Raw genomic sequence first — 17167 nt, forward strand, 5'->3', positions numbered from 1 at the left:
TTACTGTATATATATATATATATATATATATATATATATATATATATATATATATATATATATATATATATATATATATATCTCCTTGCAACCCTCTGTTTCTCTAAGTTTTGTTGTTCTATATAATATTTCTTCTGTGGCTGCTTGTGACTTTAGTAGTAACTTAATTGGTCTCACTGTTCCTTCCTGATATGGTCCCATTCTGTGGATTTCTTCTACCTCCTCAAAGTTATGTCTATCCTTGTCATTTAGATTCTTTAGTAGGTCTTTGACTGATTTAATTTCCTCTCTTTCCCTTTTTGGTCTATACTTTACATTTTTTTTCTTAAAGTCCAAATATGATTAAATTCTTTTTCTTTTCTGCAATTTCCCTTACTAGATTTTCTTTTTCCTTAAGGACTCCTACCATTTTTTTTAGCCATATTCTCGTCTCTTTCTTTTAGCTGTTCCTGTATCACCTCCTGAAATTTATCCTTGTCTTTCTGATCTTGGATTCTTCATGCATGCACTTCTTTCTTAATCACATCCTATACTCTCTCCTCTTCCTTGTTTACCAGATTTTTCAGATTCTCCTTTTCTTTCACGACTTTACCTAGTCCTTCCTCCAACTGTTTCTTATACTTGGCCAATTCCTTTTTAAGTTCCTCGTTTTCTGCTATTAGTCTTGCTTCATTTTCTTCCACTCTTCTTATCCTTTCCTTCAGGTTCTTGTGAAACTCTCTATCCTGTTCTTCGTTCTCTTTTATTCCCTTACTCTCCTTTATCCACTTACCCAATTTCCTTTCTAGCATTAACATTCTCTTATGGAGGGCAGTGGCTGTTGTACCATATCCTCCAAATGCCCTCTCTCTCCCTCATCATGTTCATCCTATTGCATTCTTCCCTTGGTCTCATACCTGCTTCTTGGTGTAAAATCCTCAGTGGCCCTCCTTTCCTTACTCATCCTGCCCTACAAAGTTTTTCTTGGAAACGAGCATCACTCCATCCGCCCAGGCCCTTGTAAACCCAACAACAGGTAATGGGATGATTGTGTGTGTGTGTGTGTGTGTGCAATGAAAACTTTTCATTCTTCTTGTTTGTGAGAGAGAGAGAGAGAGAGAGTATCTTCCTTGTTCCAATAGAAATATTTACTACAGTGGTGCCTCATGATGATGGACCTCCCAGTATTGGATTTTGCTCAATAACAGATTGGTCAGATACTAACCATTTTTTTGGAGTGGGGGCATAATGGCATTCCCCCCCCTCACACATGAATCCATTCTTTTAGCATGGCCACACGGATGAATACACATGACACAATAAACAAGCCAAAAAAGGCCCATGTTTATCTGCTCCTGCATGCTAGATACCATGGGTTAGATGACGTAAGGAGCAAAATGTGTAATCAGCACAATTGGTTAGTGGAAAGTAAACAATGTCAACAGCCAACTGCCTGATTCTCTCTCTCTCTCTCTCTCTCTCTCTCTCTCTCTCTCTCTCTCTCTCTCTCTCTCTCTCTCTCTCTCTCTCTCTCTCTCTCTCTCTCTCTCTCTCTCTCTCTCTCTCTCTCTCTCTGTTATTTCTTCCAACAAATACTTGTCCACATTGCAGATTACTACTGCCTTAGATTGGCTTTGAGGGTGGCCATATGGTGAGTTTGCAGCAGGGCAGTACTCTATAGCGAGACTGCATAAGATGTGAGCCTGCAAGGCATCGGCAATCAGCAGGGTCGCACTTCCCTGCTAAGATGCCTTGTTCAAGAAGGGAGGAAACTTCTCTATAGAGAACACACCTTAATTTTTATCTCACCAGTGACATGGAACAAAAGTTAGAAGAAATTTGGAAACGCACCTATTTATATAGATACAGAAACAGAGACAGAAGGTGGTGGAGCTGGGTTAAGGAAAGAAGGCAAGCCTGTGATCTGTGGAGAGGTGGCAAAAATGTGGAAGTAGTTTACTCTGACCCTGACGATCCCTTGTCTTCTCTCCCTCCTTTGTCACCTCAGCAGGGTCCTTCAAGCAGTCATTAAATGCTTGTTAAGGACGGTGCTGGACCGTATGGAAATCGACCGTTACACCAAACATAAGACAAATCTTTGTGGTACTGTACATTTCTTGAATAATAATTAACTTTTATTTCAACATTGAGTGTAGAATAACGTGATTTAAACTATCAAAATATTTTTTTGAGGTTACTAAAATAGAATAAATTACCGAAAAAAGGAAAAAGAGTTTTAAGGGTCTTGCTGACAAACCACTCTCAGTAATGGACAACCCCTCACCCCCAAAGTGTCCATTATCATGATGCACTGCTGTATCTTGTAGTTTGTGGTATATGATATTGAATATAGTAAACTTTCAGTTACAACACATTATATAGGAAACTTTAAGGCTGGTTCTGGGTGTGTCTTTTGAGTGGCATGGTGACCTTGTACTAGATTATTTTGTCAAATAAAATGGCAATGTTGCATTTTACTTCAATTAGAATTATAAATATCAATTCAAGTTTTGTTTGGCATCATGACACTGCACTGAAACATTTTGTCTTTTAACTAAAACTGCACTACAGTAAGTCCTCGCTATACGGGATATGTATGCGTTCCGGAAAACCTTGCCGCAAATCGAAATTACCGTATACCGAACCCATTATAACATGTAATAATAGGGAATGCGTTCCAGCATGTCAAAAGTCACCCCTACAGTAATGAAAATACATGAAAATAGTCATTAAAAAAAAAAATATTAAAGTACTGCACAAAAGAAATAAAAAATTCTTTTATTTACCTTTCAATTGCCATGTACTCTATCAGATGATGTCCCTTCCGAGGCTAAGGGACAGTAGGGATTTCAGCCCTTACTCATCTTCCGCTGAGTGGGCAGACGAGGATAAGACGTCGTCGTCTGTACTGTCAGAAGCAGATGTGGAAGGGCCAGCTGTAGCAAGGTCGGCACGTTAAGTTCATCATTTGAGAGAGGTTCAGCATGGCTTTCCAAAAGATCATGAACATCATCATCATCAACTTCATCGAAGTAAGCCCTATGGCACAGGTTTTCTATGTCATTTCTGATCACACCGATGTCGTCTTCAGCGAAGCCTGGGAAGTCATGTGCGCATTCTGGCCATACTTTATTCCACGCAAAGTTCATGGTAGATGTCTTCACTTCGTCCCAAGATGGCTTAATGTTATCTAAGGCGTGCTTGATGTTATATGACTTCCACCATTCTCTGGTAATGGGCTTGCTAGGCCCATCTGTGCCCTTTATCAGTTGCTGCTTGGTTCGCTGCTGGTAGTAGGCTTTAAGTGTTTGCCATGATTATTATGACTATATTTTTTCCTTACAATAGACCCTTTAATATTCCATTTATTCATCTAATTAATAATGCATGTAAGTAATATGTAATGCAGTTAAAATAAAAAAGGGGGGGAGGGGAAGAGATAACAGGCTTCAAGGGTGGTCAAGTTAAAGTCAGTACTGTGAGTGGCGGGGAGGTGTGGCGTGGATGACGTCATCATCCCTGCTCCCCCTGCGCTGGGCCTTCTCGGATGACATGAGCGGATACCGTATCTGTGAATTTTTCGTACCGTATATCGAATCGAGGGTAGTAATTTCCAAATACCATAACTGTGAATTTACCAGATAAAGAACTACCGTATAACAAGGACTTACTGTATTATGTTTTACCTTAAATTGAAATAATAAATATAGATTGTTTTTCATATAGCCTAATGTTGGTGAGTGATTAGCCTGGAACCCAGTGGGTGATGATTCTGTTAGTCTAGCATCTGAATCATTTGAAATATTCTGTACAAAATCATGTGTTTAAGATGGTAAAGTTGAGAAGAAACATCTGCAGCTGTATTTGAATGAATGTGTCTTTGTTTACTAATATGAATATGTTGTTGTCTTAAAAACTAAAATTGTTATTTATAGTTAACCAATCAGAGAACTTAAGATCCTATAGATAACAAGAACATGATAAAACTGGCAAACCTAAACTCTCCTACACATAGTAGCAGACTGCAGTGTGTCAGTGGGCTGACTCAGAGGTGAGGGATGTAGTAAGGCCATAAGTCGACCAATAACTTGTCTCGTACGCATATGATAGTAGTAGTGACTCGTAAGCAAAGAATATACTCAATTATCATGCACCAAATACTCCATATGCCATATTATACTAAATAATTTGGTATTCTTATCAGTTTATTTTTGCCATAAAACATGCAAATTCTGCTTAATAACTAGCAGAGTGAGACACACAATGCAATGAATCCCTTTTTAAGTAACAGTAGTATTGGTAGAAAACCAGCCGATACCGATACTGATACAGGCAACCCCCGCTTAAGGAAGGTTCACACAACGAAATTTTGCTACAGTGAATGTTTCCTTTTACTACCATCTGCTCGTTTAATGAACACCAAACTCGCTTTAACAAAATTTTATCCCGGTAATTTTTTCCAAGTTTGAAAGCCCGCCGTATCACGCAAGCCGACAGGCTTGTGGACAAAACGCGCACCACTCACTCCCCTTAGTTCAAAATAATAACAGCATTAGCAGCAGCTTGTCTTCCCTCGCTCAACATGTCACCAAATTGCCCTGCAATGTCACCTAGCGTTGCTAAGAAGACCAGGAAGTCTCTTACTCACGAAGTGAAGCTGGATATTATTCAGACACAAGAGAGGCGAGAAAACCAATAGCACTGCTTGCCACTATGGCTTGACTCCATCTACTGTGTGCTATTTTCAAGTCAGCAGACTCTATTAAGAAGGCTGGTGAGATCATATCTTTCTTGCAAGCTAAAAGAAGCACCTGAACTCGTGACTCTGCAATGGATAAAATGGAAAGCCTTGTGGAAATAAGTTTTGTATGTGGTACAATGATGTGCCCTTTGTTTACATTCCACAGGTTGCCGGTTAGTGTCTTTCCCGCTCCACTCTCCCTCCCTTCATAAATTTAAGATCAAGATTATAATGTTACTTACATACATACATTAGTGTACATTATAATGACTTAAATTAAACTGCCTAAATGTTTAACTTCATAATTTTTTACTTTTATTAAATCTTTTACTGTACTTTGATGGACTCTCACTTTGTTTACTCTCAATGGATGTTCAAGTCAGGGATTAAACTTGTTATAATTGGTTCGCTTAACGAAAATTAGCTTAATGAAGGTTTTTCTTAGGAATGTAACCCGTTCGTTAAGCGGGGGTTGCCTGTACTCTTTAAATGGGGCGATGCTGCCAATACCAATAATGTTACATCGCTACATTTCTAATTAGAAAGAATTTTTTTGTTTTACACAGTTCATCCATCTCATGATTTTCTTCCTTCCTTTCATTATTCGTTTTTATTCACAATGTCTTCATTTCTCATAACATGTCCTGTCATTACAACCTTCTCTCAGATATTTTATTTTATTTACTTTAGTTTATTTATTATTATTATTATTATTATTATTATTATTATTATTATTATTTATACTTTGTTATTATTATTATTATTATTTATACTTTGTTATTATTATTATTATTATTTATTATTAATACTTTATTATTGTTATTTTATTCATTTATTATTATTATTATTATTTTATTTATTTATTATTTATTTATTTTTTATTTATTTATTTATTTTTTTTCAATCTTTTTGACACGTATTCTGTCACTCTTGATTAGATCTAGATTATGTGCTCCACATATAGTTTTCATTTCTCTAGCACCTGTCTCTTTCCACCAGCCACATCTGAGTTTCATTCATCATTGCTGGACTTTTATCACTGCACTAATCTTCATTTGTATTACCTTTGACTTATAACAAAGGGTTTAATGATAGCACTACTGATGACTGTGTTCAATTTACTTCCCTTATTACATACTGTGAGTATATGGAATAATAATGATGACAGATAAGGGAAAGTCACTATCAACCAGAGTGGATGCAAGTGATGTGAGAGAATGGCTCAATATTGTATTTTAATTTTTTTAGAGATGTGTAATGAAGTCAAGTGTTGCCTCTACCATTCCTTCATGAAATGCAACTCCATTGTATAATTTCTGTCCTTGAAAGATGAATAACTGAAAACTACATGTGTTTTTCAGTAGAAGAGTGGGTGATACATTTTTGGATGTACTACTATATAAATCATTATTTATTAAGCAAAAAGTCACAGGGATTGTTTAACTATGAAGTGCCAAGACTTCCAAAGTTATGCTCTATATTTGTTACCCTCCCCTCCTTAAGCATACTACAGTACAATTTTTTCTCTCTCTCTCTCTCTCTCTCTCTCTCTCTCTCTCTCTCTCTCTCTCTCTCTCTCTCTCTCTCTCTCTCTCTCTCTCTCTCTCTCGTCTTCCTTAATATGTTTCTTACAGCATCCAAGGATACTGCTAAGAGAAATAGGGGTGCTGATATTAATTTATTTTCTTATCTTAATTTAGTTGATGGCATATATCACACAGAGATAACCATACTGAGACCTTTCCTTTGCAGCACCCAGTATCGCCAATGTTCAGAATGCCATTGAGCACATATATCCTTTGGTGCGGGAATTCGGCAAGGCTCGGTCAGAGGAGGAAATGGCAGAGTACCGGCGGAACCAGGCCAGAAAACAGTTTCCAATACTCACTTTTGAAGAAGTGGAAGAAGACTTGTCATCCTCGGAGATTGAGGAGTATTGGGAACACATGTAATGTTAAGTTTAGCAGTCCATTACAGAGTATACAAGGAGCCATGTTGAAAAAGGTTTTGTGAGATTTTTGTAATATTACTCCCCCACTTTTTTTTTAAGGTTTTTTTTTCTCTCTTCCCTCTTATAATTAGATAGCCATTTTACCATTCCCAAAGACATGTTCTCATATTTTCTCAAGGTATATTCTTCATGTGTCTGGTGCACAAGGTAACTATTTAATGTGTCTCAACTGAATGAATGCTCTTGGAACATCACAAAACACACACACACACACACACACACACACACACACACACACACACACACACATACACACACACACACACACACACACACACACACACACACACACACACACACACACACACACACACACACACACACACACACACACACACACACACACACACTCTGCAGTCTTCATATCAAACCAAGCTGCACATAGTCCCATCATTTACAACATTGATGAAGTTGAAAGCCCCACCGTGTATTATGTGATTTTGATGTCAAGGTATTGTAAGCATTTCCTACCTTTTCCTTGTATCGTCTTCTTAGCTATTAGTTTGAGCTTGACTGAACTACTGTGTTTTCATCACACAATTCACTGATCCCATGAATCATCTGCCCTATTTTGGTTATCCAGAGAAATTTACAACTTTACTATTTTGACCAAGTATTCTGAATAGGAAAAACAGTTTGTGCAGCTAGTCTAGAACTGAAGTGGCATAGCATTATCAACATTTTTGCTTTGGAATTACATTAAAGCATGCAAGCACTTCATCCGAATTAATGGGCCAGTTGGAAAACAGCACATCTAAGATGTTTCTCCATTTATATGTCAGCCCTTCCTGCCAACAAGACCTTTTTTTTTCTAAGTAACCTGGCACAAGAATCCGGAGATCACAGGTGCAATGGTCCTCTTACCGGTTCTGAAAGTCCACAAGTCATTACTTGAACTCGTCATATCAGAAACCCCTACCCATTAGAGGGTTTCTTACAAAACGATCTCATCATATAATATAGAGATAATTTCTTGATCACAAAGATGGATCACAGCAGCTAGAGGTCAAGTGTGCAGCAATACAGGATTTTCTAGTGGTTTATTTGGACATTAAAATTAACAATTAGATAATATTCACGTATTTATACCAATAAGTAACTTGTGCCTTCAACAGTCCTTATGTCACAGTCTGGGATGGAGCTGGCACTGTGAAACTGGAAGTACACAGATCTAAGGAAGAGTGATGGTGTCTATGTGACCCGTCTTGGACCTCTCACTAATCCTCTTTCTGTCCCTGATTTGTAATTTATAATATGTATCAATGTCTTGTATTGACATTTCCATTTTTCTCTTTTATTATTATCTATTTTTTCATTATTTTTATATTCATTATTCATCATCAATACTTTGTGATTTCTTGTCATGTGAAATCATTATCATTATCCTCAAACTCCCATGGTTATGTTTAAAGCTGCATTTTTGTCATCAGTACATTATATGTACTACATTAGAATAAATAGAGGCAAGTAACTAAACATGTGATCTTAAACATTTAATGTTATAGGAATTAGTTTTAAAAGAAACATTTATGTTGTACAATTATGATTTGAATTATATTACTTACCAATGAGGAAATGAGAACTAAGAACACTATTATGTTATCTGGAAGTGATTAAAACTATTTTTTATCTCTTTCCTCTCTTCAGGTATGTATAAGAAAGGAATAGTGTCCCATGGCAATTTGATCACTTCATAATGCTCATATGTATGTTCCTTCTAGTGGTATCCCCCCAAACAAGCTGTAAATCTGCTGTCTCCCTTACAAGGCCAAAGCATTTTTATGTTATTTAACATATCTGCCAGTGGTCAGAGATAATGGTGGAAGGAAAATGACTGAGGGTTTAACTCCCACCAAAGCTTGTCTCTGCTAGACTGACATGTGAAGAAACCAGTTAGTGGGTCACTTGTCTAGCACAAATTTGTTGCTCTTGGAGTATGGTTGTTCGCGTGCTTCCAGTGCCTGTGAGGAGTGCTTGTAACACGCACTTTACTCCATTGACGCTGCTCTAGATTTGGCTAATGGGAACAAAGTTTGTATGTGAATTTGTATAGTACAATACTTACTATGTTCTTTGTTTAAGAGGACGTCCTGCATCCATCATGAATCAAAGGGTTTTATGTTTACCAAGGATCAGTTTGCTAAACTGGACTATCCTGCAATAGAAGCATCACATGACTAACATGTACAGTGGGTTCATATGTCCTATGCTGTAATTGGAGTGAATTCCTAAAACAGATCATGCTTCAAGATTCCTTAAATGCATATTTTCACAGTCCTTTCTGATGCTTTTACATCTTCCTTCTGTAATTTTTTAAGATATTGCTATTGAAAGTAAATTGTGACAACATTGCATTTATCATTTTCAAATTAAACATCATGAGTTTTTTTTTTTTTTTTTTTTTTTTTTTCTCAGAATGTATATAAAGGACTCCAGATAGATTTTTGCTTCTTAACAAAGGAGCGTTGCTGATTACATCAGTGTTTATATCCAATTGAGTTCCTTGTTAGAGGGACTGTTCTGCATTATTCTAGAATTTCCAGACCATTGTTAGTGTTGTATCTGTTATTTATCACTCATGTTGCAGTATTTCCAAAACCCCTTTGGCTGCCTATGTTTAAACTGTTACATTACATCTATTGGCATTATCTTCACATTGTGTTACTTTCTGACATTCTTCTAGCTTGTGTATATAGTATTCAGTAAGGCAGTAGTGTGTTTAGGAGAGTTGAAGATTGGGCAATGGCAGTGCAAACTGATGTGATGGAGAAGAGCAAACAGTTTATCCTCATTCACAAGTTACAAGAAGCAATTGCTTATGTACCCTCTGTGAAGATTGTTATGGAAATGGCACTCTTGAAGGAAGTGCAAAGCAGCTTTATTATTTAGGAATTAAGGAGATTCACCAAAGGACCTTTTTTTCTGGCGAGTCTGTGCCAAGACGTCCCCCAGAAGGCCTGAGGAAAGAGTACGAGTAGGGTGGAGGAGAGCCTGAGTGTGCCACTCTATGTATATCCGTGTACTGTAAGATAAGTCTCCAGCATCAAAGTGTATTGTAGGTTTATTATCTCCAGGCCAGAGTCTCACACCACTGGTATTGTGGCAGTATTTTTTCAAGTGTATTATGGAACTATTGTCAAGTGTAGGCTTATTATTTTGAGAGGACTAGTGGCAAATTTCCAAGCCTTAGCATGGACTATGTATAACTTGAAGTTTACAAAATTGTTGATGCCAGTGTATGTTGAAATTTTGTATGCAATATTCTGTTTGGAAATATCAAAGATTGTTCACTCCTGCTAACATTAATGTATTACTTAACAGCTAGAAAGAGAGCAATACAAAAATGGCCTTCACTCTGTTGTTTCATATCCTCTCATGTGTAATTATGATATATCTTGTGAAGTTTGCTATTTATAACAGTTGTGTAAGCCATAAGAGAAGTCAATCAGTAGACAGGAATCTGAGAGTTAATAGTTTCTGACCTTCAATTTACAGGTGGTAGATCAGATATACATACTATTATGATTTTGCAATAATGGGAGATAAGCATAAGTACAAGTTAATGTGATGTTACTGCTGTCCAAAATTATGGAACTCTAAGGAAAGGAAGGTAAACTTACAAAAGTTTAAGCAGGTGCACAAACATACTAGAGCATTGCTAATCCTTTATTCCTTAGATAAGTACATTATTGTTGTTATTATGAAAGGAATAACGTGATTCCTTGCCACTGCCATATGGACCCAGTGTAAGCCACTCCCAAGGAAATATTTTGCATCTGCTGTGGTCTCAGGATTGAAATAGGTTCATGTCTAAGTTATGGTCACATTGTGAAGAGGTGAACTGGTATAAGCTGTTGGCCCCTGTGGAGGTCAAGCTTAAATTCAAGGACATTATTTTCCACTTTATTATGAGTATGATTACTGGTACACTATAATATGAGCCCAAGTACAAATATAGGAACTTCATTTTATACTTCCACTGAAATCCAAGTATGGAGTACTTTTTGGTGTACTTGAGTGATGCACATTATTTTTTTTTTCCACAGTAGTGTATTTACCTAGTTGTAGTTTTACAGGGCCTGGGCATTTCACTTGTGTGGCCCCGTCTCTATATCTACATTTGTCCAACTTTTCTTTAAAGTTATGCACACTCCTTGCTGACACGACATCTTCACTCAGGCTATTCCATGCTGCCATACTTCTTTGTGGAAAGCTGAATTTTTTCACATCCTAGAAGCATCTTCCCATCCTCAACTTTTTACTATGACATCTTATCCTTCTACTGGTGACTTCATCTCTTAGTAACAGCTCCTCGTTATCTACTACATCCATTCCATTCATTAGTTTGTAGACTTGTATTAGATCCTCTCCTCTCTCTTCTCTACTCCAGTTTTGGTAGATCCAAAGCCCTCAGTCTCTCCTTGTATGTCATCCCTCTTAGCTCTGGTACTATCTTTGTTGCCATCCATTGCAATCTTTCCAATTTCCGTACATGTTTCTTTTTGTGTGGGGACCACACCACCCCTCCATACTCTAATCAGGGTCTGATCACAGTAGATATCAGTTTCTTCATTATATCTTTATCCAAATTGTATGTCTCACCAAATATTTTATCCACATGGCTGTTCTGTTGATTATTTTCGTGTGTAGTCACTCCTAGGTCGCTTTCTTTGTTAACTTTCTCCAGTTGTACACTATCTCTCATCTTGTAGATCCCCTCTGGTCGTCTTCCACTCCTTCCCAATTTCATAACATGAATTTTATTCACATTGAATTCCATCTCTCACTTTCTACTCCACCTCCAGATCTTGTTAACCCTTGAAAGCCCATTCATTTATTTCTTGAGTAAATTCAATTATTTTTTTATATGTTTCTATTGACACTATTCTAAGACATTTTTACTCTTTATGCTTATCCTCAAAAATTCTTCATTATTTGAAAAAAATGGCCGTCGCCTGAAGGTGACACTGAGCGTAAGACGTACAATACTAGCTCAGCATTGCTGAATATTCTTGCTTTCAATAACGTAAAGCATATATCATTTATGTACATTATTGAACAGATAGTAGTAGGAATTATTGTTGATCAAATCAATTGCATTATAAAGGTTTATTGAATATTTATTGGTCATAATTCTATCACATACGTATGTTCTTGGGAATAAGGTATCGTGTCAACAAAAGAATTCCTAAATACACTTTCATCTCACTTACAGTTACTTTTAAGCCGTGATTTTTCTGAAAAGCATATCTGTTTGACATGTCTACCAATATCTTTACTAGTGACTCGTCGAAGCAAATTTCAAAACAATCAGTAGGTGTCATGACATCACCCAATGTATCATTTACTGGCACATCTTGTTCCAATACAGTTAGTTTAGGCAGTTCTATATTGTTTTTCCACTGTCTTTCTTTTTTTCTGTTCCTTGATGTTTTGTTACATTCTGTATGTCCATGCCTAGTTGCTTCCGTCTCTCTAACCTCACCTATTACCTCACATTCCGAAACTAGCTGAGCTGGAGTAAAGTGGTTCAGATTTCTTGTATTTTCATCATCTGAATCCTCATCTGTTTCTTTACCATCTTCTGGAGGGAAAATCGTGACTTGTACTACATCTCTGCCTCTAATTTCTTGACTTGAACCTGGAGATTCTTGATACTGCTCGTCATCGTCTGTGTTCTCTAATATTTGTAGCATCTCTTCAACAGTCAGACTGAAGCAAAAGAAAAAAAATATACATATATGTTATCTATAAATTACAAAGCTAATTGTTCTGTCATCATGTCCACAAACATACCGGAAAGCAATAAAACACTAGATAACAATTGAGAAATAAAGCCTATTCAGCTACAAACTATACACCTATCTATCATCTGCTGTTGTCACACAATGATATCAGAATAGTATCTCTAGTGTCCAGTATCGCCTACAGGTGACAGGCAAAATGTATTGGAAAATATCATACCAGAGATGAATCTAATGGCTATATGGATGTGATGCTTTCATTTTGTGTTTTTCAACAGAGATACAGAACACAGTCACGCACCTCTTAACTCTTTGGGCAGCCATTATAAGAGAAGAACTTGAACATTTGATGAAATTCCCTCAGAGCATCCTCTTCATCCTTTTGGTGTATCTATATACAAAGACACTGGTGGGTGATGAGTGTATCAAAGAATACAGACATGATTGGGCTTGTAGAAAACTTAAACTTAATGGGTAACGAAAAAAAAAAAAACTTTCGGAGATATAGCCATAGGAAACAGTGTCACGCTGACGGGTTAAGCCCTCCTGTAATATTTCACAGTCCTCTTTTCTTACTTAGCTGAGCAGCTTGGCTTGTTATTATTATCAATATTATTATTAATATTATTATTATTATTATTATTATTATTATTATTATTATTATTATTATTATCATCATCATCATCATTATTATTGTTGTAATTATTGTAATTACTTAACTATTAATATTACTACTATCATCATCATCATCATTATTATTATTATTATTATTATTATTATTATTATTATTATTATTATTATTATTATTATTATTATTATTATTATCATTATTATTATTATTATTATTATTATTATTATTATTATTATTACAATTATTATTATTATTATTATTGTTATTATTACTATTATTATCATTATCATCATCATCATCATCATCATCATCATCATTATCATTATCATCTAAGTTATAATTATTATTATCACTATTGTTGGTGGTGGTGGGGGTGCTTTTGTTGTCATTTTATAATCATCAGTGATTAAGTAATTGATTTATCTATTTTTATTTACTTATTATTATTTTTTTATTTAATATTTAATTGATAGAAATGTAGCACCGATAATTTGTATTACTAGCGTGAGGGTTGTTTACATCACGGAGAATAAAGATATCAAGCCATTCTGTGCTAGTGGTGGTAGTACTGTGGGGTTGCTTTGTGGGTCCCAGCTTCTAAAAAACAACAAGAGTATGTTAAGCCTCCTTTCACGTTCAGTCGTCTTGAAGTCATGCAGGTACTACATACAGTAAATCAGATCAAGCAGTGTGAAGTCAGGATCACTGAGCAGCGCTTTGGTAGGTTTGTGTGATCCGTGTGTTTTGCCTTTAAGATAATATATAATAAACATTATCTATCACATTCACCATAGGGCTATGTTGTGATATTTGTGTTTTAGATTCACCCAGTTCATTAATATCAATCTAACTGTTGCCCCGTCATTGTACTGTACAGATCACGAAAAATGCCCAGAATAACAGTCACTCAATATATTAGGCTAACATTATTACTGTAATACCTGCATTTAATTTCTGGATAGCAGGTATTGAAACAGATCTCTGGATTTGTGTGTTTGAATGCTAATTGTGTTAGTGCTTTGATATTGGTTCATGTCATTAACCCATGACGCGACTACATTTTGTTGTATTAGGTATATCCTACTCGCTGTACTTGACGTTTATGAAGTTTTCTTCGAAGAGGTTGCTAATGTTGTTGATTCGTATTGATGCTTTGGAAAATCAACGCATTGCGCCAGAAACAGTTAGGTTAGGTTAAATTTGCTCTGGTTTAGTTTATTGGGGAAACCGAGACCAAATTTCGCATTTCGAAAAAAAAAAAATAAATAAAATAAATAAAATAAAACTTCAAGGGGACGAACTGCCATATTTGGCAAAAGTATCCCCTTTAGCCCATAAATTCCAGTGAAAAGCCCACATGGTATAAATAAAAAAAGAAAAAGAAAAAGGAAGGATCTGCTGTAAACTTTTATCGTTAATTGTGCCAGTGTTGCATCATGTGTGGATCTTAAAATCAGAAACATCATGAAGGGAGACAAGAGAAGCAGGGAAGAACGTGAGGAACCTCGCCAGCCAAGTGCCAAGAGGCAGTCTGGAACTGACATGTGGTAAGATACACATATTTTTTTCTTTCGTTTGTTAGCTTGTTGGCTTGTTTGTTAGATTATATAGTTATAGAGTTCTTTGGGAAAATATGAAGAATAACTGATGTATACATGTCATTCTGATCCAAATGTTCAAGGTTTTAAAACAAGGCACTAATACTGAAAACAAAATAAAACAACCGTCTGCATTATTTCCTATCAGAATGGAAGGAGTTGGGGTTGTGGGACTCGTTCTTAAAATTTACTGATCTCTTCAATTTTAGTTGTTATGGATGGATCGCATTGAGGTTAGTTTGAGGAAATAGATTTCGTAAGTAAATCGAAATGTAAATTGAGTTTGTGTGATATCTCACCGTTAGATGGTGCCTGCATAGAAAATATTTGAGTCAGTACTACTTTGGAGATAATAGAAGAAGGGCCTATTTGACATTTGTTCATTGGTTTCGCAGGGTTGGAACTCGCCGCTACATTAGTTTATGATTCAGGGGGCGTTCTAATCATGCATACCACATGTAAGCAGAGAGCAGATTTTTGGACCTTTGCCGCGCGTCATTTGGTAGGAAATTTCTTGAATACTCTCTCCCAATCGCGTAGCTTCACCTATACACTAGCGGTCTTTTCATGTGTCATATATATATATATATATATATTTATTTATTTATTTATTTTCATTTTATTATTTTTTTCACGTAGTATTTACTCGGGGTTATTGACTATTTAACTATTTGTTTATATGTGGATTTATTAACTTATTTGTTTATTTTATTAATCTATTTTACTTGTATATTATTTAGTTATTTCTGTTGTTATTCAAACAACCAAACGAATTCGAGAAAACTTCTCCCGATGAACTTAAGAAAGGGCGATAATCGGTAAATCTTAAATTATTTGCTGAAGTGAATAGTCGCTCTGAAGCCTTGAGTGTCTGGCCTCAGTGCAGGAGGAGGACGAGGAAGAGGAGAGAAGGTCGAAATGGAAATAAACATGAGGAGAATTAGGATGTTATATATAAAAAGGAATATAGGGAAGCTAGCAAGATGGAGTCAAAGGCAGAAGTGATATATAAACGAGCATAATGGCTAAGATTAACCTCTTCAGTACCATGACGCGTTTCCATATTCATTCTAGTAACTATTTTATACAGCTTCAGAAACTTATGTGGGGATTAAAATAGTGAACACTCTGGCTATTAATCTGAACTCCATAGACCCTTCCTAATGTCAATAAAATCGTCTAATCACACTTAAAACTCAAAGTAAAAATGCGTCCCAGTACTGAAGGGTCTAAGGGATATAAAGACGGAGAGAGACGCAAAGGAGCAGGTGGAGGAAAGGAGAAAAGAGAAGGAAGGGTGGAAGAGAGGGACATCACATTGTTAGTGAGAGGGAGGAGTGTTGAAGAAGAGACAAGTGACATCCGGGTGCCGTCAAGGTCTTAGCTTCATCCTCCTCCCTTACACACACACACACACACACACACACACACACACACACACACACACACACACACACACACACACACACACACACAGAGAGAGAGAGAGAGAGAGAGAGAGAGAGAGAGAGAGCGGGGGTGGGGTGCGGGGGGTTTTAAGACGAAAACTGATTTATCACGGGCTCAAACTAAATAAAACGAGGTAAGTAGGAAGGACTGTTGGTGGCGACTTCATTTGTTTTCAGAGTCAACTCGCAACTTTCCTTTCCCTTGGCGGTGGTAACCTTGCCTCTAGATGATGGGGAAGACGGGATCAGAGCCGCATCTCTCCACGTGGGGGATATTGTGGCGAAATGGCCTTAAACTTAGCCATATTCGCGCAGATAGACGTGACCTGGGTGGGTCTGATTGGACGGGCTGGGCGAGTATGGAGGAGGCTGTCACTTGTATTATAATCCTTTATGCTTTGTTCAGTGCCGTCCCCGCCTCCGTTGTCATCCAGTTCCTGCAGCATGTACAGAACCGCGCAGCCGAACATGCAGATCAGTGAGAGGGAGGGCAAAGGCATGTGCTCCTGTCCCTGTTGATCCTTGAAAAATGGGTTGGAGAACGAACCAGTTTATGTGGTGAAGGGAGGGAGCATTTACTACTTGCTACCTCTGCTGACCTTGCGTCTTGTGTGTGTGTGTGTGTGTGTGTGTGTGTGTGTGTGTGTGTGTGTGTGTGTGTGTGTGTGTGTGTGTGTGTTTTGGCATCTTGCATGGCACACACGCACCAAGGAATCCATAACTCATTTACAAGTATGAAAAAATAGGAATGATACAGCTAGGTACCCCATTCATAGTAACACTTCATCGACCACCTTCTCCCACCCCGACCCGTACCTCCACCACCTCCACTTTTTTTTTTTTTTTTACTTTCCCCGAGATTCTCTTTAAAAATAAATAGATAAATGATAAAAATGATTCTTTAATCAGCTTGTTAATACCGAGTAAACAAAGATTTTAAAGAATAGATAGGTACATTTATGGATGGAGGCAACTTGTGAAGTATAGGTAGCTACGAGTGTGTCTTATAATAGGA

The 17167-nt window shown here is 36.8% G+C and overlaps 2 protein-coding genes and 1 long non-coding RNA gene across 8 annotated transcripts in view; 2 read left to right on the forward strand and 1 right to left on the reverse strand.

Moving 5' to 3' along the window:
- Positions 1 to 10084, forward strand: part of LOC123505479 (TATA box-binding protein-like 1) — a 27309-nt gene extending 17225 nt beyond the window's left edge. For 4 of the 6 annotated variants that reach the window (XM_045256826.1, XM_045256827.1, XM_045256824.1 and 1 more), the window contains exon 7: positions 6473 to 10084. In XM_045256826.1, coding sequence (XP_045112761.1) covers positions 6473 to 6672 — 200 coding nt within the window. In that variant the 3' untranslated portion in view covers positions 6673 to 10084. The other 2 variants (XM_045256829.1, XM_045256828.1) reach the window with 2 other exon arrangements.
- LOC123505361 (piggyBac transposable element-derived protein 2-like) lies at positions 9624 to 12850 on the reverse strand. Its single transcript, XM_045256579.1, has 3 exons — positions 12777 to 12850; positions 11878 to 12443; positions 9624 to 9688 (listed from the first exon to the last, which is right to left on the reverse strand). The coding sequence occupies exons 1-3, from the start codon at positions 12797 to 12799 to the stop codon at positions 9624 to 9626; spliced, it is 654 nt and encodes a 217-aa protein (XP_045112514.1). The 5' UTR covers positions 12800 to 12850.
- Positions 12851 to 13636: 786 nt separating this feature from the next.
- Positions 13637 to 17167, forward strand: part of LOC123505703 — a 30151-nt gene continuing 26620 nt past the window's right edge. Inside the window, exon 1 of the long non-coding RNA XR_006675240.1 lies at positions 13637 to 14653. This is a non-coding gene — a long non-coding RNA (uncharacterized LOC123505703). The remainder of the gene's footprint in view (positions 14654 to 17167) is intronic.

Source organism: Portunus trituberculatus, chromosome 18, assembly GCF_017591435.1.
Source record: "Portunus trituberculatus isolate SZX2019 chromosome 18, ASM1759143v1, whole genome shotgun sequence".
In the NCBI taxonomy this organism is placed as follows: domain Eukaryota; kingdom Metazoa; phylum Arthropoda; class Malacostraca; order Decapoda; family Portunidae; genus Portunus; species Portunus trituberculatus.